This window comes from Phyllobates terribilis, unplaced genomic scaffold (assembly GCF_046119375.1).
Source record: "Phyllobates terribilis strain yellow unplaced genomic scaffold, ASM4611937v1 Scaffold_4__5_contigs__length_816908805, whole genome shotgun sequence".
NCBI lineage: Eukaryota > Metazoa > Chordata > Amphibia > Anura > Dendrobatidae > Phyllobates > Phyllobates terribilis.
The window spans coordinates 583,717,176-583,744,448 of NW_027362764.1; the positions used below are offsets into that span (position 1 = coordinate 583,717,176).

A 27,273-nucleotide genomic window follows, 5' to 3' on the forward strand; every position below is an offset into this window, starting at 1 on the left:
TGGATTGTTCATTCTCATATCCGGGTAAAATCTGTATTCAGTGCAAATGGTTCTTTACATTACTGAGGTAGCAGATGGCAGCATCTGACCAGTAGTGGGGAGAGGAGGAGGGAGGAACGTGAGGCAGCGCTCCTTCCCCCTCTCCGCTACATTGATTATCTGTATTCACTGAATACAGATTTGAAAATGAAAGATCAGTCCAACAGGAGAAAAAAGATCTCAGAGATACATTAGTTTATTTTCATATGTAGTATTGATTTATACAATTTTAAGACAGTTTACATTTAATTGGAATAGATCTGTGAGAGCCACATGACATACAGATGGGTAATTGAGCATATAAAAAAACAGGTGCCGTAAGGATGAAAAATTTGTCCATTTTAAATCCAGAAAAAAAGACTCGCACAGGCTCACTGTTGAAAAAGAACAGACATTATCCAGATTCTACAACTCAGACTTTACCTTCCAACTGAAAGCCAAGAGGAGTGGTTAGGGATTTTAAAGAAGCACTATGGAGTCTAGTGCAATCGTGCATCAAAATGGAACATTGTCTGAATTGTGGTGCTGACAAATGTCCTAACTTAATAGTCCATAACATTCTTCGATCCCTGTAAAGGCATTTATTTGGAGAGCTGCACCAGGATAAAAACAAAGTTCAACCCTTTAAAGAGAAAGATGGACTCTGTGTACAGGGTGCTAACAAGTCAGATATTCTCTAAGGTTGGACTATAGTAAAGTTTCTTGGCTTTAATATTTTCAGAGATTGCATATATTGTTTAAAAAGTAATAACATACGGCGTCGTCAAGAGAAAACCTAAAATGAAGTTATCTATTAAATATTCTGCCAAAAAAGAAGATTCTCCTATAAAAATATATGCAAAACAATATATGGCCAAAAAAAAATGTAAATGGAGCTAGAAAGAGATAACAGGGTTAAATAAGGCTTTTGAGAGCATGTCTGTCAAAAGGTTTAACAGTAACAATAAACGTACACACCCGTGTTCCTATGGACATCATTCAGCTGCATGCATAAATCTAAAAAATACATCTATGGGAATGCAGACACATGCTTTATTAATACAACATAAGTGTCCATAGCAAGTGAACATTTTCTCAAGAGAACTGAAATGTCCATGTGTCTTCTTACTGATCATCACAGCTCTAGCACTCACCTACGTAACTGAGAAGAACTGGCAGAAATATGAGGCCATGGGCAGCTCCCAGCAGCACCATGGACAAGTACATGCGGAAGTAGAAGACCTTGAAGATCTCAGACTTGGAGAGGCCGAGCACCCCAATACCTAGAAATTTAGTCAAAGTAATCCCACTGAAGACCTACAAATAAAAAAAAAAAAATCAGAATCAGACACGAGAAATCCGGCATCTCTGTAATATCACATACCTCTGAAACCATCATTGATACAATTTAAATTAAATTAATCTATATATGCACCCATTAGATTTTTGCTGGCATTAGTGTACTCCATAAACCTGACCCCGCTGCCGTTATATGAAGTGTAGCCATTTCGATGGTTAGTCAAAGAATTTTTCATTTTTAAATTGAAACCAGTTTGAAGGGAACATGACATACTCACCGAGCTGCCCATGTGTGCCAAGGCGTCCTGTGCACGCTGCACTCTATTTCCCTTTGTACTCACTGAAAACGCCCGTGTCACATGACTACAGAACTCCACAGAGATCCCACAGCACTGCAAGTGAAACACACTGGTTACTGCTTGTACAATTTTGTTTACCTTTATTACTTAATTAGGTCTTAAAAGGTTATTTACACCTTCATTGACAGTGAATTACAAAAGTGCTTGTATTTACAAATAAAATACTTTTCAACAATAACTGGAAAAATAAGTAATTTCTCTTGAAAAGAAAGGGTGGTAAAACAAACAAAAAAAAAAGCATGGCCATATCCTTAAGAACTTATTGGTTTTATGAGGAATGTTCTGCCACGCTGAATGCACTTGAACATGCAAATCATCAAGATCCACTTCTGGCAGCTTCCTTTTCAATTGCCTATTAATGATATCCTAGAAGTGACTGATAGGAGACAAGTCAGGAGACACCTAGGCCCCGGTAGCACATTTAGGCCATGCAGGCTGCTCACAGTAGCGTGTACCAGAAATGAAGACTAAAGGGGTCTATTACTATACATTATGCCTACTGCACAGCATAATCCTGGGAGAAGGATCAGTATGGCATTCCCTCTGGTGTCAGAGGTCTGAAAGCAGCATTTAAAGGGACTATGCGTGCACAGAATGACTGGCACTCTGCATCATGGCGTGGCCTAACATTTAACCACACCTTCTCTCCTGCTTGTTTTCCCTCTCTCTACACCCCCCCTTCTCTGATTGACAGCTCAGGCTTGATAGATTGAAAGCAAGCAGATGGTAAGGTGTATTTAAAAGACCGACCTTGCCGTGAAGCACTGAGCGCCTGTACTTGGTTTCAACAGTCATTCTATGCTGACAGTTCCTTTAAAGGGACTGTGAGCACAGGATGACTGTCAGCACAAGATGACTGTTCAAACCAAGTCCTGCCCTTTACAGTGGGGCCAATCATTTAAATACACTTACACACCCGCTTTGTTTTCCTTCACCCCCCCCCCCCCCTTTGATTGACAGCTTTGACTTGATAGTGCAAAAGGAGGGTCGAGTGTGATTGAATATAAGCAGGTGGGAAGGTGTATATAAATGGTTAGCCCTACCATGAAGCCCCGAGCACCAGTACTTGGGTTTTAACAGTCATTCTGTGCTGACCGAATCCCTTTAGTAGTTGCAGGCGTAGCTCGGCTCCACCCATGGGTGTTAGAAAGAGATCTTGGCTGTGATACGCAGTCATTATCAGCCATGTATATGGCAGGCTCCGCATGCGAGTCAGCTCCCGACTTGTGCCATACATGTATGGCGGATGTTGGGAAGGGTTTAATAACCTCATTAATAGCAAGCCAAGGTGTGCAAGTGTGTGTGCTGTTCACACTCGATCCTGAGTAAACTGAGATTTCAAAAATGGAGTTTCCATTTTTTCCATACAATTAACATGTCTATCGAGCCTGTGATTTCCAAAATTCCATGTCTTTTCCTTCTTTGTGCTGCAATTTCAACATTGATGAGTGTATATACAACTTGTTTAGTGGAGTGTGATGATGAATTAAGGTATAACATGTAAAAATGAGACAAAAAAAAACAAAAAACTCACCATAACCAAATTCACTAGAGAAACCGCATTTAGGCTGATGTTCCAGAGCCACATGATCCCAAACATATTGACAAGGATCATTGCTATTGTGAAACACATCAGAACAGCAGACCACATTTCAAACCCAAGCAGGATCACAGCCACAAAGAATATGGCAGCCAGCGACACGGAAAGGTTAAACACGGTGTCATCCACAATAGTCAGATATTGCTCGTAAAACACATAGAAAACACTGAAAAGGAGGAGAAAAAAGGGGAAAAGTTACACAAAGCTAATACATAGATAGATACCTCATCTAAGATGGTCTGTAAATATAGAAGTGGTCACTTTTCCATATGCAGCATGCGCCTGACACAAAGCTGTTACTGGTCTGGACTACCCAGTGTGAGCTTGCCATAGGGACAATGCACCGAACAGCGTCTGTGTACGGTAATGCACCGGATTCCTTCCCAATTACCAATAAACATGATTGCAGCAGAAAGGGGTCACAGACAAAGATTCCAGCGCTGGGTCACTTATATAAAACAACAGCAAGGAGTCATGTAAGGCTGTGTGCCCACGTAGCATTTTTCAAGCGTTTTTGATGCGGAATTTCCGCAGCGTAAACGCTTGAAAAACGCTTGGTAACACGCACCCCATGGTCCCCAATGGGATTCCGCAAGTTCTATGCACATGCTGCGGATTTTTCCGCAGCGTTTATGCTGCGTTCAAAAATCCGCAGCATGTCATTTAATTTTGCGTTTCCGCAAGCAGAATTGCCTTTGTTCAATGCATAAAAAACGCAAGGCAATTCCGCATGTGGAAAACGCGTGATAAACGCGCGAAAAACGCGCGATAAACGCGTGCGGAATTCCGCATGCGTTTTTCCGGGAGAGGACTTGCATTTATGCAGCAGAAATTTTCTGCTTCATAAATGCAACGTGGGCACATAGCCTAAGAATCATTGTATTATCTGCTGTAGTTGTGCCAGTTCTCTTGGTGATGAGCTGTCTAACCCCACCCTCCTACCACTGATTCACAGCTTTATGCCTACATTGTGCATAGATGGAAAACTGATAAGTCGGTGGAGGGGTGAGCATAGCCAGAGATAAGATAAAGAGCTCATTACTGAGAGGACTAGAAGAGACATAGCAAGATAAATCAGTGTTTTATCCAAATTACAGTGATCAGGTTTCTGTCCCTACTCTATGCTGCTCTCAGAAAATCTGTCATCAGGCTTTTTCTGCTCCACCTAAGAACCAAGTCATTTATTATTGTCCCAATCAAAGAGCAATAACTTTCTATTTTTCCTTTGATAAACCTTTATTATGTGGGATTGATTTTTTTTTTTGCAAGAGGAGTTGCATTTTCCAGTGCCATTTTGGGATACATGCAACTTACTAACTTTCCAGGATGGAGTTCTCTCCCACCTTATAGGCCACATTAGATATTAACTGCAACACTGAAGAGGTTGAATGGTTGGAGGCAGATTATTAGTCTTTGATCTGTGCCCAGTATTAGAGACTATTAACAGCCTGAGCATTAGGATTTTTGGCAGATAGCACAGCAATCTTCTTCTGATCAGAAGGTAGCCCATGAACGGCAGTTAAGGGGTTAATCGTCTACAAACCTCAAGTTCCCATAATACACTGCTCAAAAAAATAAAAGGCAATACTAAAATGCAACATCCTAGATCTCACTGAATGATAGATTCCAGTTGCAAATCTTTATTCATTACATAGTGGAATGCGTTGAGAACAATAAAACGTAAACATGATCAATGTAAATCAAAATTAATATCCCATGGAGCTCTGGATTTGGAATGAAACTCAAAATCAAAATGTTCAGGCTGATCCAACTTCAGTGGAAATGCGGCTCTGTAGTGTGTATGACCTCCCTACAACGCCCGGTCATGCTCCTGATGAGGTTGCGGATGGTCTCCTGTGGTATCTCCTCTCAGACCTGGATGAAAGCATCAGTCAACTCCTGGACAGTCTGTGGTGCATGAAATTGGTGGATGGAACGAGACATGATGTCCCAGATGTGCTCAATCGGATTCAGGTCTGGGGAATGGGCAGGCTAGTCCAAAGCATCAATCCCTTCATCATGCAGGAACTGCTGACACTCCAGCTACATGAGGCCTAGCATTGTCATCCATCAGAAGGAATGATGCACCTGCACATGGTCTCACAAGGGATCTGAGGAGCTCATCCCGGTACTTAATGGCAGTCAGTCTGTGCAACCCTCCAAAGAAATGCCTCCCCACACAATTACTAACCCACTGCCACACCGGTCATGCTGGAGGATGTAGCAGACAACAGAATGTTCTCCACCGCGTCTAAAGACTCACATGTGCTCCGTGTGAACATTTTGATATGTTCACTAGTTGCCTGCTCCTGGCCTAATGATTATGATCAAGTGCATGCAAGAAAGAACAACATCAGACACACACACAGTCGGATGTTAGCTCTCCTTGATCAGCTATGGCACAGCTCCAAGTGTCCTTTATTCAATTTGAACATAGATTTATATAAAAACTCTGTATATGGGCTCGGTTAGCCCTAGAATGGGAGTAACCAGATGTATTGATGGGTTGGTCCATGAGGTCATCAGGGTGGGTTGGTCCATGAGGTCATCAGGGTGGGTTGGTCCATGAGGTCATCAGGGTGGGTTGGTCCATGAGGTCATCAGGGTGGGTTGGTCCATGAGGTCATCAGGGTGGGTTGGTCCATGAGGTCATCAGGGTGGGTGTCTCCAAGCGATGTGTCGCTCTGTGATTGGTTAGTCCTTCTATAGAATTCAGCTTCCTCCCAGAACTTCCTTGTACGACAGGATGTAGTCATAAATAAAGTCTCCACCTTTGCCACATGTACAACAGGATGTAGTCATAGGTCCAGCTGCCATCTTGCATAATAGAGCATGGTGTGATGAAACAGGAAATTGCAGCCATCTTTTGATCTAAACAAGCTTATGTAAGGTGAAATAATACACTGTGGGTCTTTTCTCTCAATATCCTATGTCTTGAGGTTAATTAAGTATTTGATCCTATGGCTCTCCTCAACAAACCTGCTCTCATCTGTGAAGTGCACAAGGCGCTAATGTTGAATCTGCCAATCATTGTGTTCTCTGGCAAATGCCATTCACCCTGCACTGTGTTGGGCTGTAAGCACAACACCCACTTGTGGACGTCAGGCCCTCATATCACCCCTCATGAAGTCTTTTTCTGAAAGTTTGAGAAGACACGTGATGTTAGTGGTCTACTGGGGGTCATTTTGCAGGGCTATGGCACTGCTCTTCCTGTTCATCCTTGCACAAAGGAGGAGGTAGAGATCCTGTTGTTGGATTGTTGCCCTCCTAAGGCCCTCTCCACGTCTCATGGTGTACTGGCCTGTCTCCTGGTATCTGCTCCATGGTCTGAACACTGTGCTGAAAGACACAGCTACCCTTCTTGTCCCAGCTCGCATTGATGATGTGCCATCCTGGAGGAGCAGCACTACCTGAGCAACTTCTGTGGGTTGCAGACACCGCCTCATGCTACTGTACATCTAGGTGTGAGAGCAATGACAAAATGCAAAAGTGATGAGAACAGAGAAATGGTCTGTGGTCAACACCTGCAGAACCACTCCTTTTTAGGGGTTGTCTTGCTAATTGCCTATCATTTCTATCTGTTATCTGTTCCATTTGCACAACAGCAGGAGAAATTGATTCACAATCAGTGTTGCTTCATAACTGGACAGGTAGATTTCACAGAAGCGTGATTGACTTGGAGTTACATTGTTTTGTTTAAATGTTCCCTTTATTTTTTTTGAGCAGTGTAGGATTGTATTCAGGAAAATAAACTTTGTTTATATATATATCCATCTATCTACATAAACACATATAATTCAGAAAACTACCTGTAAGCAAAGACACTGTAATTCTTGCTCGGGGCATCCATGTTCTCTGATATATTCTTGCTCGGGGCATCCATGATCTCTGATATGTTTTTGGCAATCATTCGTGCTTTTCGTAAAGCATCAATGAAGTCTGAAGAGTTATGTAGGATAGTGTGGTAGGTCATAAAATAGGTGGCTCCAACATCTGTGTTATTGGAGAGCAGGTTAACAGCAGAGCCATAGGCTGCATGTCCACTAAAAAAAGAAAATAAAATTACATTTATATACAAATAATGACCATGTTCACACTTACAGTATAATCTTAAAAATTGCAATGATAAAAGATAGTAAACATGGTATGACATTGAAGAACCCAACAATACAGGATGTAATGGTTTAGAGCACTGAGCCTTCTGTTGTGAGACGGTCAGATGCGGCATCTTCATCCGATCACCATGTCCCAACTACAATAGTACAAGTGTTTGTGCTTTACCATGTCCAGCAAGACAGCTGCTGATACACCAATGTATGAAAAGTCAGGGTTGTTTATTTTATCATCAAGTCATGTTTCACTTTGGAATTTAAGTTTTTCAGCGAGTTAATTGTTTGCAGGGGTATTCGCTCTCACTTTTAATTACCAAAAATAGTGTCCTAGGAACAGAATATCGATTTGAAAAGCTACGGCTAGCACACTACAATTGCTTAAATCCTCATCAAATCTGCCGATATATTACAATCTGATGCACATAAAAGGTCATGTCATACAAAAAAAACAAATACATCTGCATGTAATAATGACAATGACAATAATTTTAAAGCACCACTCCAGCGATGCAATAAAAAAAAACGCTGGAGTGATGCTTTAGAATTCCCCTGTGTTGTCATTATTACTTGCAGATTTATTTAAGTACCACTCCACAGCGTTGTTTTTATTGCATCGCTGGAGTGGTGCTTTAAATATATTTCCCCTGCCTCCTGTCTCATACTCCCCTTCCGCCACCTTCATAGTTTTCTTTTCCATAGTCGCTCCTGTTGATCTCTGGCGAAAAGTGACCTGCTGGAAGCTCCAGTGTTTCATCGAGCATGGCGGAGGTCACTTTTCAACACACGTCTATGAGAGCCTTGTTCTGGCCTTGTTCTGGCTCTCAGACTTGCATTGAGCTCTTGTCAAGTAGCTTCTGACTTCAGTCTAGTCAGAAGCCGTGCTCACAAGATAGTGTCACGGGACCAGAGCAGACAGAGAAACGGTGAGACGCCGGAGGGTGAGTATATGATTGGAGTTTAAATTTAAAGCACCACTCCAGAGCTGGAAAAAAAACAAAAAAAACAAACCCTCTGGAGTGGTGCTTTAAGTCTACAGCTTAACTTTTTTCCTGCATTCTGCATTGATAAACTATGGATCGTACCATTAAATGACAAGGATTTAATGTGCAGTGAGGACACAAGGCATTTACCTATGGAAAATTTTGAATGTGTGAAATGAAATCTGTGCCCGTACACCTTTACCAGCTATTCCTTCATACGCACCATGGTTTGGCCAAGCGTGCATGTGTTCGCAATGGGAAAATGAGAGACCAGACACCTGTAAGGGAGGCTCATCTCCCCTGAGAACTTAACGATCAGGTTTTGAAATTCAAGATGCCCAATTCTTCTTTCCCTTGACTTCATATGTCAAGACACTCCCCATACATAAACTGGTTCTGTCTAAAATCAGCTATTTCAGTCCACTTTGCTCTAATGTGTTAGGACACTTTAGAGACACGGAGCATTTTTTTAATTCAGAAACTGAAGTAATCATCTGGGCTCCTCTTCAATATCAGAGTCACAAGAATTGTAAGCCATACACTTACCCTTTACCACACTTGGGATTGGGATTGTCAGAGAGAAACATGGGCAGAAATTTCATGAACTCCTCTTCCTCTGGCCTCCGCTTGCCTTCTGGAGTCATACTGCGACAACGAACGCATAATGGATTCTCAACTAGAAGGAAAGGACAAGGAGCACTGAGCAAGGATGCAAGAACAGGTTCTCTTTTTTTAAAAAGGCAAAACATATTAGTTACATACTGATACTAAACAGGCTTTGACCTATCCACCAGAGATGTACATCTGATCGCTGGAGGACTGGTCACCAGGTAAAAAGGTGACACATTTTGCTCTCATTTTATTCTTGTTGCTCCCGAGTATTCATTTTTTTATCCGCCATACAGTGGTAGACATGTTTAGTTTTTTTTGTTTGTTTTTTTACTAGGTTCACCCAATTTGCTAATTTTTTTTTAATAGTCTCTACGAAGGTGGCATTAGTCACAGGGTGATACAGAACTGCCTAAAGACACACCACCTAGGTTCTTAAAACTGGAACAATGCAAGAAAAAACAGTGATCATAGGAAAAGGATTTTTCTAGACCTTAAGGGAAAGGTATATAGATGTTCATGTGAAGGTAAATATTCTTCAAAAGACTTCATTACAAGAAACAAATGAATGAATCAGTACAACAAAGAAGAAAGGCTGTCTCATCTCTGAGTGCACTCAATATAATGGAAACTTATGGGTGGCACAAAGGTTGCAATGGTGAATTCTGCGCATCTCTAAATTTTCACGATACAAGATTCATCAGTGTGAACCTCTGTCAAAAGTATCAACACTTCTAGTTGTAAAAATTATTAAATTTCTACTTTCTAAACATCACTGGACTTTAGAGTCTGATTATTATGGTTTTTAATAGCTCAAGGGACCATGTCACAAAAAACCCACATGCCAGAGCCATGCCCAGAAGGGAAAATGACATCCTGAAGCAAAAAACTACACTCTTTCCACCTCTTCTTACACTGTTCATCACAACTATGTGCTCTATTGCAATAAAAACAAATAAAAAAAAAGACGAGTTTTTATTTTTCTCTTTACTTTTTTTTTAAAAATTAATCTGATGACGCAACCTAAACTAACCTGTTCATCTAATGTATTGGCTAAATGATCAGAAGTATATAGACACCACCACACCGATAAGAGATGTGCAATGGTATGAAAAACAATTACAATTTATATTAGGATGGCCCCTTCCTGCATCTATAGCACTAATCAGAGAAAGCTCGCAATAAGATTAAGGCCAAAAGAGCAAAAGTGAGGGCAGACAGATAGTGGATGAGAAGTTCTGGATTCGACTGAGCCAGTACTTTATACAAGTATGTCAGGGTTTCTACACACCAAATTTCGTGAACTCTCTGTATGGACCAAGCTTTGTGCATTTTGGCAGTCTTGAAAGAACAGAAAAGGGCCTTGCCCAAACTGTTGCCTCAAGGTTGGAGGTATACAATTCTACAAAAAGATCTTTTGTGCTGTAGCATCAACATTACTTTTGAAAATAAGGCTCCTGTTTGAAAACAACCCCATATCATTATCCCCTTGCACCACACTGTACAGCAGGCATTAGATGCCAGATAATTAAATATTAGTCATCACTCCCGAGAACAAGTTTCAGCATTTCAGACTCCTGTGATGGAAAGCTTTACACAGCACTAGTCAGCGCTTGGAGCTGCAAATTAGGCTTCCATCACTGCTCAGCCAAGGGAACACTTTTTTTGTGAAGGTTCCAGTGCACAGTTCTTGTTCTGATGCAACTTCTGATTATATGTCTGCGTGCTTGATTTTCAGTACCCGTTTGCAACGGCTGAAAAAGCTGAACCCAATAATTAGATTAAAAATTCACTTTTATGTGGACTCCCTTCCCATCAGGCCATTTTTACACCCTAGACAAATGTAACCTGTTGACAATCCAACGTCTTAATAGTCAGTCCAGTCCACAAACTACACAGCAAAGATGCATCAGAACATCTTTGCAAAATGCGCAGCTGCATTGAGATGGTGGAGGAGCAGAGAGCAGACTGTAAATGAGTGCTGTGCATACAGTATAGGAAACTCCGAACTTCTTCCTCTCATCCTAACGATCAGGTGATCGTCCAATGCTTGGAGGGAGCAGAAACTGCTGGATCTTAAAGGGGTTATCCAGGACTATATTATTTTTTTTACTGTCGGCCTAAGAACCAACAGACAGGTAATTGCTTGCTACCTTCCTGTTCTGCCCAGCACAGATCTCTGCCGACACACAGCGGACTGACCGTTTCTGCAGACAACGCTGCGGCTTCCGCTGATGTCACATCGACACTGATTTGATGACAGGGTATGACCGCCAATGTCATGCTGATAGACAGAAGGCTCCCCACTGCCTAACTGCGGGAAGCCAGCTGTCAATCAGCATGATGCCCAGCAGTCACACCCCATTGACAGAACAGCCCGGAAGAAGAGCTGCTCTGTTAACGTGAAGTAGTTGAATAACCAGCAAGAGCGGTCATGACCACTCTAAGCTAGCGCCAGATAGAATAGGCAGGTATTTTTTTTTTTTTTTACTATGAGGCTCAAAACCTAGTTTAGTCCAGGATAACCCCTGTAATAGACCCAGGTCAACTCCGCAGTGTAGGCAAGAGGCTCAATTTGCCTTATAAGTGGGTCTAATATGCGAGTCCCAGTTACAGGGGAAAATCGGTGTTTAAAAAAAGTAATTGAAAAAGAATACGTATTTTAATGTAAAAATGTCCCTCAAGGTTCTTTATGACCTTGTCGTGGGGGTGGAGGGATGCATTTTTGAAATCCGCAACATGTCAATTTTTCTTGAAGGTCTGCAGAGTTTTATGTACAGATTTTCCCCATAAAATTGCAAAAAATCCTCAAGTAAAAAAACAAATGTGTGTTTTTGCTGCAGAAATGCACTAAGGTTGTGTGTATGTATGACACAGGACTATTGATAAAGTTTTGTCACAGCGAAATACCAGGAAGTATCAAAAGAAAAGCAGCTTTATTTAAAACATGACATGCCAGAAAGACTAAGTGCATTTAAAAAATGCACTCAAAAACACAATGAAAAATATATGAAGTCTAAGATATGCAAAAATGCTGCAGAAAATCTACAACATCAAAAACTCAAATACTCATTGTGGGAACGTAACCTTAAAGCTGCATATATGAAAAAAATTAAAATGTGTCTGGTCATGAATGGAAAAAAAAATTGGCCTGGTGATGAACTGGTTGAAGGGGTTGTCTGGTCTAAATCGATAAGTCTGCAGTCACTCTGTGTACCTGCAGACTTATGAATCCCTCCAATGCGCGCACTGTGAGCGGACGAGATTCGCCAGTTACTGAGCCGGAACAGGAGGGTATTTCTGCGCTATACATGATCTCGGCCAAAGCCTGTCTAGCGGGCGCGGCCTTGATACATACACTTTATAGTGGGCCGTGCCCAGGCTAGCAATGCAGCCATCTGGTAGGCGTGGCCTCACTCCCGGCTCAGAAACCGGCGAATCCCCGCAGTGCACAGAGTGGGCACGGGAGGATTCACAAGTCTGCAGTCACACAGAGTGACTGTAGACTTGTCGACAGGACATCCACGACTCAAGACTCCACAGCCCTGAGGACAACCCCTTTAAAAAGAATGCTATACTATAGCCACAGAGTTCGTAAGCTCATCCAGTACATTCTCGTGTCATGCAATATTGATTTAGGGGAAGACTAAAGGCCTACATGTGAAAGAAAAATAAAGGGACTTAGAGTAAAAAATGAGCATAAATCCCTATACACTTGTGTCTGGCCATCTAGTACTGAGTATTGAATTGGTAAAAGTAGTTTAACAAGTGTAAATCGTGAAAAAAAGAAAAATACCAACACATCATTATAGCAGATCATGGTAGAGAGTTGTAAATATTATGAATTACTGGAACTACAAACCAAACTTTCTTTTAAATTATCTTGGTTGCCCATCTATGAACCTATAAAGGAGTATTCCCATCTCCAAGATCCTATCTCAATCTGCAGTAGGTGCAATAATAACAATATTAGCAAATACCTCCAATTAGAAATTTGGCATAGTTCTTCAGATTCAATATGTCGCTTACCTCATGCAGTACATAGCAGTAGCTTAGGTATCCATGGTTACGACCACTAAGAGCTGTCTGTCACTATAGGAGTGGTCGTAACGGGATGGGAATACACCTTTTAAGCTCTTCTTGGCCTTGCTACTTGCCAGGGGGAATGCGCATTTGAATACTGACTGTTTGGGCCGGTGGCATGGCTGAGCCGCTGGCATGATTGCCTTAACTGCCTGTGCTCCAATGCCGCAGACAGAGGCAGCTTTAGAGCAGCACATTGCTAGATCCGGCTAGCCTCAGTGCCAAACTGGCCATCTTCAAAGTAGAGCTTGCCTTGCCACCGATTGCAGGTGGTTGCAGCGGTGATTGGTAGCTTTGGCAATGAGCAGAAAGCTAAAAGTCCCCCTGATATTTATTAAGAGTTAAAACAGTAAAGTTGCTTGTTTTTACAAGCACTTTATAGTTTTACCCATTTAAGAATATGAGAAACTCTTTAAATCATTAATTTGACAACACATGAAATCGCACCATATGTTGGCAGATCTATAATGGTCTCTATAATTTGACTATTTATATAATGTGTCTGTGTGTTAAGTTTTCTCCTGTAGTTCAAAAATAAATAACCTTATTTCTTCATCTAATTTTTCTAGTTAAAATAGTTTTTTTTTTTTTTTCTCGCTACAATGTTCGCAGTGACAATATAATACTAGTTAGCGGTGTGTGACTGTATTAATACCCTCTATACAAGTAAATGAGGTTACCTGAAGCATTGCAGAACTTTTCAGTGTTGTTATACACTCTGCAACAAGTAGATTGAGGAGTCACCCAATCAAAGTAATCATCAAGCCATGAAGAAGGAGAATAACCAATTTTCGTGCTAAAATGATATTGCAGATAGTGACAAAGTTAAAAAAAAAAAAAAAAAAAAAGGTGGAGAGGAGAAAAAAATAAAAAACACATGACCTCAGTCTTTAAAAAAAAAAAAAAAAAAAAAAAAAAGATTGCATTATGAAGGGCATAAATAATCAGCCTACACTTTCCTAAATTACTTACTATTCGTCCATTTGTGCTGCATAGTAAATCTGTTGTACTAGTGAGTTGTTATTGCAGCCGGCTCCACCACACACCATAGATTGTCCCTCCTTTGATTTATAATCGTGCCCCTCTTCCACCACAAAATACACTGGCGGACCACTGTGCATGTATTTATTCAAGGAGTCAAAATACTTCAGCACATAGGAATCCTACAACAGGAAAAATAAGAAATATTAGACATACTGTAATAGAACAGATTTCCTCTTAGACTGTCAAACAAAGTAAACTTACATCTGGCATAGATAAGGCCTGGTCCAAACCAATGTCCACTTTATTAACAACTGCAATACTGCAGGAAAGCATTCCTACAAAGACCGAAACCTGCAAAGCAGACAAAATCAGAAGATGTTACAGTCACTTAAGAAACATCTTTAAACGCTATATACAACTTTTTCACAGAATTTTTTTTTTATTGCTCATTTGCTTGCTAAACGTAAAGTGAAAGGGTTTGTCTGAGAATCCAGTGCCAAACCCTGATACAGGACACTTCTATAATTCTTAAAGCCAAGCACTTTTGTAATTTACATTAATTAAAAAGTTCTTACCATTCCCACTTTCCCACTCTGTCTACTGTTTTTACACTTCTGATGAGGTTTTGTTTGCGTCTCCCAGCATGCACTGCGGAACCCCAAACAGATCATCAAGGGGCTGCGGCCACTCACCAGATTCTTATCCTATCCTGAAGTGGGAAGCCATCAGGGGGCTGACGCATTGGTCACTACTCACAGCTGCTTTTTCCGCCCTGAAACAGGATGGTCTAGTCTTTATTGTACTGAGCATGCACGGGTTGTCAATTCCGACTGCATGGATCCATATGCTCTCCCTGCTCGGCTACCCCTCTCCCTCGCTAGCTCACCACTTCTCTTTAGTGCCGGCGAGGGAAACTCAAACGCGATCCCATCGGAAGAATAAAAATAGGAAGTGAGGTGTAGAGAGGAAATGGTAGAAAATTATTAATTCATGCAAATTACAGAAGTGCTTAATTTGTAGAATTAGTTAGACATGGAGTTTTAGGTTGGCTATTAGGTTTTGGACAACCCTTTAAGCAACTTTCTAAGTAGTCTATAAAATATGCTTTACCAATTTACTGCTGCAGAGTGTGCGTGCTTTACCCTGCATGGGGATTTGTTTGCCCTTCACAGGAAATCTCTGATCATTTAACTCCCTTATCCCCTCCCCTGGACTAGGATTTCTCAAATCATTTCTCATTACTGGTGTATATATGTAATAAGAAAAATATGAACACATTGGATGAATATATATTTTTATATATACAATTTTTCTTTTATTTTTTTTTGCATTTGCTGGTCACGTTTGGCTACCAGGTTTCCTTAGATATTTACGGATATCTCCTGTGAGGGGCTCATCTCATTATTTGATCTTAGACTGTTATTCTTATTGTGGCACATTGGCTTTAATTTGACTATCTGGTGTTTTGATTTTGAATTATTGAATAAAAATATTACATTTTGGGATGTGCCAGTCCAAGCCATTTAGTTTTCGCCTTCTTAGTGCCAGTATTATACACTTGTTAAGTTACCTGGTACATGAAATATTTTTTAAAATAAATTTTATGCACATATACATACCACTATTGGTCTTATCCAGTCTGCCAAAATAAAGGGGGAGTAAATCTTTTTGAAAAACAGGAAAAGCCAGCTCTTTGATTTTCCAGAACCCCGACTTCTCTCACATCCCGGGACACAGCAGAGAATGTCTAGTCTATTTCTCTATGGACAAAGTAACAGTTTAGTCAGAAAAGTAATTTTTGGGTGTTTTAAACAAAATATGTAACAAACTGAACCACTAACACGTTATATTAATTATACACAAAAAAAAAAAAAAAAAATCAGCCTCTGTATCCAACTACACCATGTACAGGAAGATGTTTGTGAGCAGCCCATGGATGGTCTGGCATCTAAAGGACTAGGCTTTTTGAGCACTGGGTATATCTACTACGCACCACAACACCACAGTGGTCCGTACCCTTGAAAGCAGCCGATGAATTCTATTTTTAGCTCAATAGATTCTCTATGTATAAGGGTTCCTTCACACGGCTGTGTTTCAAGTACGTGTGGTGTCCTTTTCCACACGTACTGGAGACACTGACACACATTAGTATGTTTTCACGTACTGTGTCTCCGTGGGCAAAACACGCTGACATGTCAGGTTTTTTTACCAGTAGCACGGGCCATAAAACATCCCACACATGTGAACACTGATGACATCCATATATCAATCTGTGTGACAGGTTACCAGCGCCTGGAAATCACCGGAGATCAGCGCCAGCAGGGGACAATGTTGACTGTTGTATTCTGCCCCCGCTGTGTCCAACAAGTATAAAATAAGAATAAAAGTAAAAAAATTACTCCCCTTTAAAAACACAATTCCCTGAAGCCATTGTCCCCTAAAATAAAAATCAAATAAAAAACAACCATAATACCCACCTATCAGACATACTGTCCCACGCTGTAATCCATCTGACAGACAATTCTGCATCAGTGTCTGCGGCGCCTTGAGGAGACCACACACGCTGAGGAGCGGGCCCTTGAACTGCGCTGAGCTCAGTGAGTGACAGGACACCGCTAAGTGGGCTCAGCGCTGTTCAAGGGCCTGCTTGCTGAAGTGAGTCATTCTCACCCTCAGTGTTTGTGATCAGATGGATTACAGCGTGGGACACTTATTTCATCTTCGGACAGGCAAGTATAAGGTTTTTTTTTTATTTTGTTCTTATTTTTACAGATTTTGGAGACAGTGGGAGCAGAATACTACTCTCAACATGGTCCCCTGCCAGTTCTGATCGCAGCAACGGCAGGGGACAATGATGAGGGCAGCGTTCAGCACCCAGTGCTTGAAAACAGCGCTAACTGTACCGCTGATTCCCAAGTGCCGGTACGTGTGATACTGATGCGGCACACGATTGCCACACGTATAATATACACATGCACATCTCCGGTACTGTTTTTTCCAGTACCGGAAATATCCGGACATGTGAAAGAGGCCTAACCGTAGCAAAATGTAAAGTAAGAAATGCAAAAACAGAAAATGTCAATTAGTTATTGATGAATACACAACATCTATATGGTCTGCTGGTCAAGGACTAATATCTCTAGATGCTAAGGAGAGAGGAAGTTAGTACTGAAAGTTGTGAAATAACAAAACTAAAAACTGCAGGGTCACCAAAGAACAACACTGATCAACAGTAATAAGCACATTTAGCCAACAGACATGCATGTTTACCAGATTATGTGGACAACATCCCACATCCTAAAACAATCGCATGTATACACTGTCTGTGCCCTGAAGAAGACCTCAAAACAACTTGGTATATTGTTTTGTTTACCATCCCTTTATGATCGGGGAGGTCTGATCTCTGGGACCCACACCGATCCTTGTACTAAAGGACTACCGCAACAATTTTGCTGTGTCCCTTTTTAAGATTTACATGTAGTGTTGTGCTCCACGCCACCTGTGCAGGTAGTTGGAGCATTGTATAGTGGGCCACTGGGAATGCCAGCAAGCAGAAAGAGAAGAAAAAAATAAATAAAATAATCACTGAATGGAATGTAGTGCTCACAAAGCATCCTCTTCATTATCTGAATAAGCAATGGGTAAAGTCTGACGTCTACACTCTAAAGTGATGGCATAATAAAAGTGACATGTCATCGTAATTTCTATCATGTTTAGGCCCAAGCAAACCCTCCTTCAAAACACAAATATTTTGTCTTTTTGGTCGGAGCCAATTGGCTAAACATCACAACCTATGTATATTTTATACTGCTGCCATTAAACGCATCTCCGGTCCTTAATGGGAAGCTGAAGCCAGGCAGAATGGGGTTTAATTTTTTGCACTGTGTAAAAGGAAACAAGGTTTGAAGAGAACCTGTCAACATGAAAACGCAGTCCAATCTGCAAGCACCATGTTATAGAGCAGGGGGAGCTGAGTAGATTGAGAAATAGTTTTGTTAGAAAAGATTCAGTATAACTTATGTTTTAATAATTAATCCTCTACTCTTTGTGGGATTTGCAGTCCCATGAGTGAATGACAGCTATATCTGTATGCTTACTTATATAAAAGATAGCAGTCAGTCACTGATATAACCAAAAATCCCAGAAAGAGCAGAGGAATAAATAATGAAAACACAGATTATACTGAATTTTTTCTAACAAAACTATACATCAATCTACTCATCTCCTATTGTTATATATCATAACAGTAGATTGGACCGCATTTTCATGGTGACAGGTTCCCTTTAACTTCTAAAGCGATATTAAGAAATTAAAACTGCACAGAAATCTGCACCCATCTACATATTCACCTCTTGTCTCTTTATATCCAATCCAAGTAAGCTCACGAAACAGGTGATTTGGAGCAGAAAGTCAAAAAAGACTGCCATCCCAGCAAAGAGAGAAAAGGTTCGGACAGCTGGCATGGATGAGAGCGCTCCTATGGAAACACAATCATGTTAAAAATATAAAAAAAAGATACAAGTATAAATAGTTTGTTTCGTAGAAATTCCAGGATTTAGGAGTTACACAAGCCATGCAATGAGAAATTACCTAAGAAAAAGGCCACAGTCTCCGAGAAGGCAGAGAGGAATATGCTGGGGGCCACATCACCCAGAACTCGGCCAATCTGCTGATCAAGTTTCTCCCCTTGCAGTCGTTCATCCCTCTATAAAACGACGTACATATTTATAACCATCACATTAATGTCACTGAGCAAAGACAGCTTTGATAGAATGGCAGATTTATTTCACAGCCTATTAACCAGAGAACCTGTCAGATTTATGGTTTTTTTTTGTTAAAAAGGTAAGAATACTACTGTAGTCTATGTTATACCTACTATCATAACACAAAATGACGAAAAAAAACCCTGATGCATGCTGAATAACATTTTTACCAACAGACGAGACTTGCGCTAGTTCATCAAGTAATTGGAGGCTTGTTTAGACACGCTCATTACAGATTATCAACCAGCCCAAACAGGCTGTCAATCACCCAAGGAACGAGCAAAGTACTTTACACTAAACAAAATGAATAGATTTTGCAACTGAAAATAAATATTACAGGGTTTTTCACAGCAGGGACACATGCAGATGAAAGAAAATCTGCTATACTTCCCCGGGGAATCCGCTGCCATGTACAACAGTCTTTGCCAGACTGCAAGGTATGACATCATAACTATTGGTCACACAGTCAAGAGACTAGGGGTTGTGAGGTCATGCCGGTGTGGTGGAGATAAGTGTGCTGCAGAGAGAGGATTCCTGGGGAGACTATTTATTTTTGTCACATGTACATGGGGAAGCTACCTGGGAGAAAAGAAGCTATAAAGACGTAAAACCTGTAACCAGTGTGAACCCATGATTATTCATTTACTCCTGGCTGGAGAATCTGCTCTCCCCATGACCACAACAGTTTGGGTTTTTGTTTTCTGATTTTCTCCCAGTGTGTTGTATCTGACGATGTAAGTGAGCAAAATTGATGTGATATGTTAGCACTATAGTATTTATCAGATTCATATAAAGAATTAAACCCAAGGTTTTAGGACCTCACCACTTGGTGGGGAGAGCCACGTACTGCAGCTATGTTAATACAATTTTTCTCGTAAGACTGAATATTCAATGGAGGATAAAACAAAGTACTACACCTGTAAAGTCTGCACAATGATGTATATGTTATCCACGCCAACGGCAAGAACCAAAAATGGGATGACCTCTATTACTATGAGAGAAAGTGGTATACCAATATAACTGAAGATCCCCAGAGAACAAGCCACAGAACTCAGAACAATCAGGATACCGGATACACCCAATGAGATTTTAGAGTCCACCTGTAATATGAAGAAAAGAAAAATGTAGGATCAATGATGATATAACAGCAGTCTTCATTGTGATACAGATCAGCAGACTGAGCATGGTGATAGCAATGCATTTTCTGTTCAGAGCTCATTTTACCAGGGGTTGGATGTAGCTATATGAAAAGCATTAGTGGGAGCAGGGTCTAGAAGCCAAGGAAGCGAGTGTGCAGAACAGGAGGCTCTAGGTCGTCATCTAGGGATAGGACACAACCAAGTCATTCCATATTTTAGATGTATTGGATTAATATAAAAATTATTGCAAGGTGGAGAAACACCAAGGTTACTTACCGGTAGCCGGTTTTTCCCTTCACCCATGACAGCACACCTGAGAGAGGATCCGCCCTTCAAGGACAGGAAACCATCTGAAATAAAAGGGCGGCACCTCTCCCCCGCTTCAGTTGGTTACAGAGCATTGAGAGGACCTCCATAAAAAAAAGAATTAAACACAAATCCAACACCACATCAAACACCACCCAACACACGAGCACACCCATATGGTGAGAGAGAAGGGGGGGGAATATACGGGTGCTGTCATGGGTTCTGGAAAAACCGGCTACCGGTAAGTAACCTTGGTGTTTTCCCTTCACCCATGATAGCACACCTGAGAGAATTTTGGAGAAAGAAACACCTTAGGGAGGGACCACCGCTTGTAGCACCCTTCTACTAAAGATTAAGTCAGATAGGCAGGATAGATCCAAACGGTAGTGTTTGAAAAAGGTAGATGGTGATGACCATGTAGCGGCCTTACAGATTTGATCTATCGATACCTCTGCCTTCTCAGCCCAGGAGGTAGCCATGGCCCTGGTGGAGTGAGCTTTGATGCCGTCCAGGATTGGGATGTTACTTGTAGAGCAGGCTAAGCAAATGGCCTCCCTAATCCATCTGGCTATAGTTGCTTTCGTCACCCCATACCCCTTCCTACTCCCCTGGAAGGCTACGAACAGGGATTGGCTACGCCTCCACTTGCTAGTTACCTTTATGTATTGTAATAGAGCCCTTCTAACATCAAGGTTATGAAACTTTTGCTCCCCTGGGTTCTTTGGGCTGTTACAAAAGGAGGGCAGAACAATTTCTTGAGATCTATGAAACTTGAGCGCAACCTTAGGAAGGTAGGCTGGATCAGGCCTCAATACTATTCTATCCTCAAATATTTGCGTATATGGAGGATTTATGGATAGGGCCTGTAAATCACTTACTCTACGGGCCGATGTTAAGGCTACCAAAATAATTGTTTTGAGAGTTATGTATTTTGCAGACAACTCCTGAACTGGTTCAAAGGGTTCCCATAGTTAGTGCGTCAAGTACTAAATTTAGGTTCCATGGAGGAACTTTGGGTATTGAGATTGGCCTAGATCTACCGCAGGATTTAATGAACCTTGTAATCCATTTATTGGCTGCAAGGTTATGGTTATATAGCGCACCCAAGGCAGAAACCTGGACCTTAAGTGTACTGGTAGCTAGACCTAACTCAAACCCCTTCTGTAAGAACTCCAGGATGGATTTAATTGGAGGTTTTTGTCTTAATGGCTTTCCTAGAAAATGTAAAAATTTTCTCCATGTTCTACCATAGATTTTGGTGGTTATGGGCTTTCTACTTTTTAATAGAGTAGACACTAAACCTGATGAAAACCCTTTGCCCGTCAATATTGCCCTCTCAAATTCCATGCTGCTAGGTGGAAACCCTTCACTTGAGAATGGAATATTGGTTCCTGAGCTAGAAGGTCCGGGGTCTCTGGTAGGATCCATGGGTCTGATTGTGACATCATCCTCAAAAGGAAGAACCATGGTCTCTTTGGCCAGAAGGGGCTATGAGAATCACTCTCGCTTGATCCTTTCTGATCTTCCTTACCACCAGAGGCATCATGGCTATTGGTGGGAATGCATAGGCCAACTTGAAGCTCCAAGGAATCTGGAGAGCATCTATTGCCAAAGGGTTTCCCCTTGGGTCTAGTGAGCAGAATTTCTCCACTTTCCTGTTGTTTTTGTCGGCGAACAAATCTATCTCTGGTAGACCCCACAGCTGTACTATCTGATGGAATACTCTGGGATTCAGGGCCCATTCCCCTTGTCTCAACTTGTTGCGGCTTAGGAAGTCTGCTTTTGCGTAGTCTATGCCTCATATGTGTAGCGCTGTGAGAGATATAAGATTTTTCTCTGCTATTTGAAAAAGCCTGCCTACTGCTTCCAGAAGAGAATAAGATCTTGTTCCCCCCTGGTGGTTTATGTAGGCCACGGTGGTTCTGTTGTCCGACATAACCCGAACATGGCGACCCTGGAGTAAAGAGAGGAAGCCTTCTAAAGTGTTTCACACCGCCCATAGCTCTTTTAGATTTGATGACCCCTTTTCCTCTAGGAATGACCAAGGGCCTTGAATCATGTGATTTTCTAGGTGTGCGCCCCACCCCGAGTTGCTTGCATCGGTCGTGATGATGTCTTGTACCGATGTGTCCCACTGGACCCCCCCCAGAGATAAATTTGACCTGTCTGTCCACCACAAGAGGGCGTCCCTGGTTCGCAAGGAGAGATGTACCTTTCCTTCTAAATACCCTTTTAACAATCTTTGTGCTGACAAGATTTCCCACTGAAGGTTTCTTGTGTGAAATTGGGCCCACTTGACCGCCGGAATGCAAGATGTTAGAGTACCTAGCAGGGACATAGCCTTCCTTAAGGACATGTCTGGGGTGTGTATGGCTGCTGACACCAAATTTTTGACTTTGTCTATTTTGCTGTCGGGTAGAAGACAAGTCTGACTCTCTGAGTTTAGGGTAAACCCCAGAAAGGCCTGGATCTTTGCGGGCTCTAGCCTTGATTTTTGGGCATTGATCATCCGGCCTAAGTTCTGCAAGACAGCCATGACTTGATTCAGTTGTGAAATACAGTGGCTCTCTGAATTCCCCACTATAAGGAAATCGTCCACATATGGTATTATAACTGTATTCTGAATGCGGAGAAAGGCTGTTACCTCGGCTATCAGCTTGGTGAATACCCTTGGAGCAATCGACAACCCGAAGGGAAGAGTTTGGAACTGGAAGTGTGAGACTTCCTTGAATGTAAAGAGCAACCCTTAGATACTTTTGATGACCTGGGTGAATTGGGACGTGATAGTACGCGTCTTTGAGATCTATCACTGCCATAAAGCAATTGTGAAAAAGAAGCTTTATTGTTGAGTTTATTGATTCCATTTTGAACGTATGGTTGTTTACAAACCGGTTGAGGCCCTTTAGATTTATAATAGCTCTGAATGAACCATCCGTTTTTTTTTATTAAAAAGAGAGGTGAATAAAATCCCCTTCCTTTTTGACTGACCGGAACCTCGCATAGCACTTGCTTGTTCAACAGGTTCAAGATCTCTGATTCTAGGGCCAGTTGTTCGTCTGGGGATTTTCTTACCGGAGTTACCACAAACAAGCGGTATGGCTGCTGAAGGAATTGAATCCTTAGTCCATCTCTCACTATGTTGAGGACCCAGGGACTGGAGGAAAGGTTTTCCCAGGCATGAAAAAAATGAGAAAGTCTCCCCCCAACTTGTGGCCTGGCATCATTGTGGAGGCAGCGGAGGGACCCTCGAACATATATCCGGACTATTTTTTGTTCTTAAAAGCCCACTTTCTTTTTTCTCCCGGGGGGCGACCTCTACTAAATTTCCCCCTCCGAAAATAGGTCTTTCTGGCATCCGCCGAAAACCCAGGGAACCTTCCTTTTCTGTCACTTGCTTTCTCAAGGACATCGTCCAATTTTTTGCCAAAGAGAAATTGGCCGTCACAGGGGATAGAACACAGTCTAGACTTTGATTGTAAGTCCCCAGGACATCCCTTGAGCCACAGAGCTCGTCTAGCCGCGTTTGATAACCCAGCCGACCTAGCTGCCAGTTTTACTGAGTCAGCAGAGGTATCTGCTAGGAAGGCAGCTGCACCATGCAACATGGGGAGGCTGGCTAGAATTTTTTCCCTTGAGGTCTTTTTATTTTTCAGCTGATCTTCCAACTGCTGTAACCATATCATAAGGGAACGAGCGGTACATGTTCCTGCAATGGCCGGCTTTAGACCTCCTGCTGCGGATTCCCAGGCATGTTTTAAAAAGGTATCCGCCTTCTTGTCTAAGGGTTCTCTAAGTACCCCTGAGTCTTCAAGAGGGAGTGCAGATCTTTTTGATGATCTAGACACTGCAGCGTCAATTTTTGGCACTTTGTCCCAGTTCTCAGAGTCCTTTAGGTCAAAGGGATACTTCCTCTTTGAGGATGAAGGCAAGGCTCCTACTTTCTCAGGTTTCCTCCATTCTCTATTGATAAGTGCCTAGACCTTAGCGTTCACCGGGAAGGTGCGTTTTTTCTTTTCTTCTAACCCTGCAAACATGATATCTTCTAGGGACTAAACGGATTTATCTTCCTTTAACCCCATAGTGGTTCTGACGGCCTTTACCAATTTGTCTGTCTTCTAGAGGGAAGCATGGTCTCCCCCCTCTATTGCTGTCCGAAGAGGAAGAAGATGAGGATGAGGCCCCACTATGATACTGTCCATCCGATAATACAGAGGAGTCAGAGTCAGAAGAAGGATCAGATATGATTTTCCTTCTTTTTTTCAAAATAGTTTTAAGGGAGCTCTCTACCTCCGATCTGATAACCGATCTGAGGCTGGCTGCAAAATCCGGGGTACCCTGACAAATAGTTTTCTGAATGCAGTCCGAGCAGAGCTCCTTCTGCCAGTCTATTGCTAGCGGGCATTTGCATATGGCACACATTCTCTTGTTCTGCTTCTTGGCGGTTACTTTCCTGGGTTCCTCCTGGTGATTTAAACACACAGTAGGAGCCCATTAGCAAATATATCTAGTGACATTCACGAAGATCACTCACCCTGCTACTGCGGATACCGGAATTGAAGGCTTTTTCAGGAGAGCGAAGTATCCCTCCTGGAGACCGTGGAGTCCTGAGAAGCTTTACCCCTCTGAATCGGACGACTGCTGCTCCTTCCGCTGGACCCTCTAGACCGGCGAGCAGACAGAGGTGGCGATGAAGGTGGTAGCGACTGTGGCCGTGGCGACAGCTGCTGTTGCTCCATGTCAGACATTATGACGAGCAGCGTTCTGACCCCAGGTGCTCCTCTTTATAGGGAGACGGGCAAAGTCAGCCACCTCCTGGTCCCTGCGGTCTCCCTTCCAGTAATTAGGCCCCTCCCCCTGGCACCGTTCTCCCCTCGCAAACGCCGCCAGCGTTTTTGCCATGCCGGCCGGCATTATACAGGCCGCCGCCATGTTTTCCTTCGGTGCCGCCCCCGACGTCATCGGGCACACCCTACCCAGCGTGCCCCGCACCATGACGTCAGAGGCACATGACCGCGGTCACATGGACGGCCGGGGGAGGGCGGCGCGGCGGTGTACGGAAGCCCAGGACCTCTGCACTGCCTGCGCCAGCACGTGCGACAGGTCCCCGGGAAACCTGCGGACGGCTCTAACAGCACTTGAAGGCCGGCGCCACGGACAAAACAGCCCGCTCTTCCAGCGCTGGGACAGGCCTGGGTAAGTTTTCTTCAGCATAACAGCCACCTGATTATTTTGTGAGGATTCCCATCAAGGACAGGAAACCAACTGAAGCGGGGGAGAGGTGCCGCCCTTTTATTTCAGATGGTTTCCTGTCCTTGAAGGGCGGATCCTCTCTCAGGTGTGCTGTCATGGGTGAAGGGAAAAAAAGAACAGCCTAAATGTAATATGCTGGGATTTTTATAAGATATCCGGTTATAAAAATGCCATTCCTTAAGGTCTCTACACAAGCTAACGATTGTCAAATCCATCAATACCTACAAATTCGTCCAACAGTCAAATGTGTGTGGGGGGGCCCCTCGACAGATGATAATGGGGGAGAAGTTAATTATCCAGCATGTCCGATTTTGGACTGTTGACCCTTTGGTTCTCTAGAAATAAGTACCCGCTATGAGTCTGGCAATGGCTCGGAGGGAGGGACAGGAGAGATGGCTGTCGGCTGAACGATGGAGCCATCTTGAGTGTATTGGGAGGACTCTACTTAGCCCTACATCTAAAGCTAAACACATGTACAGGATACACACCAAGATGCTGCTGCAGTGGTTAACGCTGCCCAGTGCCAGGGAGATGTAGACAAACATCAGGGCATAGCTGATGAGAACTGTGGTTATGTCACTTTTACTTTCACGGTTTATTTCATCCTCAATGCTCCTCTCAGTAGAAAATGCAATTGATAAATTTGAATTGTTGTAATTTTCTACAAAGTTGATAAATCTATGAGAAAAAAAATACAGAAATGTAAAGACATAATTTGTTGCCAAAAACCCTACAATCCAGCTATTTGTGTTTTTCATGAAGTTGAATATATGGCTAAACAAGGAAGCTCCTTGTGAGATTTAGGAAGTGGGGACTATCTGGAGGCGAGGTTACTGATGGTCAATGACATGGCATAACACAGACTATACATACGCTTTCTCCCAGGCTTTTGCTTTATTTATTTTCTCTGTGTCATTGTGGAAGTTGTTCACAGGGAATGTAATCACAAGGGCTGTTGCATTGTTGTAATTCTCTCCTGCAAGAAATGTAATTAAAAGTCTGAATTAAGAAAAAAAAAAAATCCGTATTAAGGCTGCGTGCCCACTATGCGGTTTTCAATCGTTTTTTCTGCGGAATTTCCGCAGAGTAAACGTTTGGTAATCCGTGCCCTATGATCCCCAATGAAAATCTGCATGTTCTGTGCCCATGCTGTGGAATTTTCCGCAGCATGTCCATTATTTGTGCGTTTCCGCATACGGATTTGAGGTCCCAATGCATTTGAAAAACGGAAGTCAAATCCGCATGTAAAAACGCTGCAAAATCCGCAAGTGGTTTTACTGCCAAGAACATGCAGAAACGCTGCAGAAATTTTCTGCTTCAATTCTGCATCGTGGGCACATACCCTGAAACTAGATGTGTAAACTAATGGTAGATTTCATGATGGAGGTTGTATACACACGTTTACAGATAGTGAATCGAAAAGCTGGCAATTTGTAAAAAGTAAAAACATTAACATGGTTTGGCCACACAGAACATTAAGCAGATGCTGCCACTTCCCCCTCACCCCTGTAGTATCTTTAAACAAAGTAACTAAAGTTTCTAAGAAAAAACAAAAACTGGCACAGGCGATTTGGCTTCTTTCCTTTCCGAGCTTGCACCAGGATTTTATTTTTGTGCGACATTCACACTCCGGATCTATGCAATTCTGTCTGCGGAGGGGATGGCACCCCTGAAGTGTGACTGCTCTCAAAGGAGGTAATTCTCCGACGTGAAGTCTCCACTGAGCGCTCTGCTGTGTGGAGCACCGTGTCCTACATCTTGTGAGTAAGCC

General features: G+C 42.4%; 1 protein-coding gene across 1 annotated transcript in view; it reads right to left on the reverse strand.

Annotated features, from left to right (window-relative positions):
* NPC1 (NPC intracellular cholesterol transporter 1) overlaps positions 1 to 27,273 on the reverse strand; it is a 76,074-nt gene that overhangs the window by 2,414 nt on the left and 46,387 nt on the right. Inside the window, exons 11-24 of the mRNA XM_073679170.1 lie at positions 26,376 to 26,478; positions 25,991 to 26,180; positions 19,725 to 19,907; positions 18,635 to 18,749; positions 18,394 to 18,521; positions 15,664 to 15,804; positions 14,306 to 14,395; positions 14,033 to 14,223; positions 13,741 to 13,856; positions 8,915 to 9,044; positions 7,086 to 7,319; positions 3,211 to 3,442; positions 1,596 to 1,709; positions 1,173 to 1,335 (exon numbers count right to left, since the gene is read on the reverse strand). Of these exons, the coding sequence (XP_073535271.1) occupies positions 1,173 to 1,335; positions 1,596 to 1,709; positions 3,211 to 3,442; positions 7,086 to 7,319; positions 8,915 to 9,044; positions 13,741 to 13,856; positions 14,033 to 14,223; positions 14,306 to 14,395; positions 15,664 to 15,804; positions 18,394 to 18,521; positions 18,635 to 18,749; positions 19,725 to 19,907; positions 25,991 to 26,180; positions 26,376 to 26,478 (2,130 nt within the window). The remainder of the gene's footprint in view (positions 1 to 1,172; positions 1,336 to 1,595; positions 1,710 to 3,210; positions 3,443 to 7,085; positions 7,320 to 8,914; positions 9,045 to 13,740; positions 13,857 to 14,032; positions 14,224 to 14,305; positions 14,396 to 15,663; positions 15,805 to 18,393; positions 18,522 to 18,634; positions 18,750 to 19,724; positions 19,908 to 25,990; positions 26,181 to 26,375; positions 26,479 to 27,273) is intronic.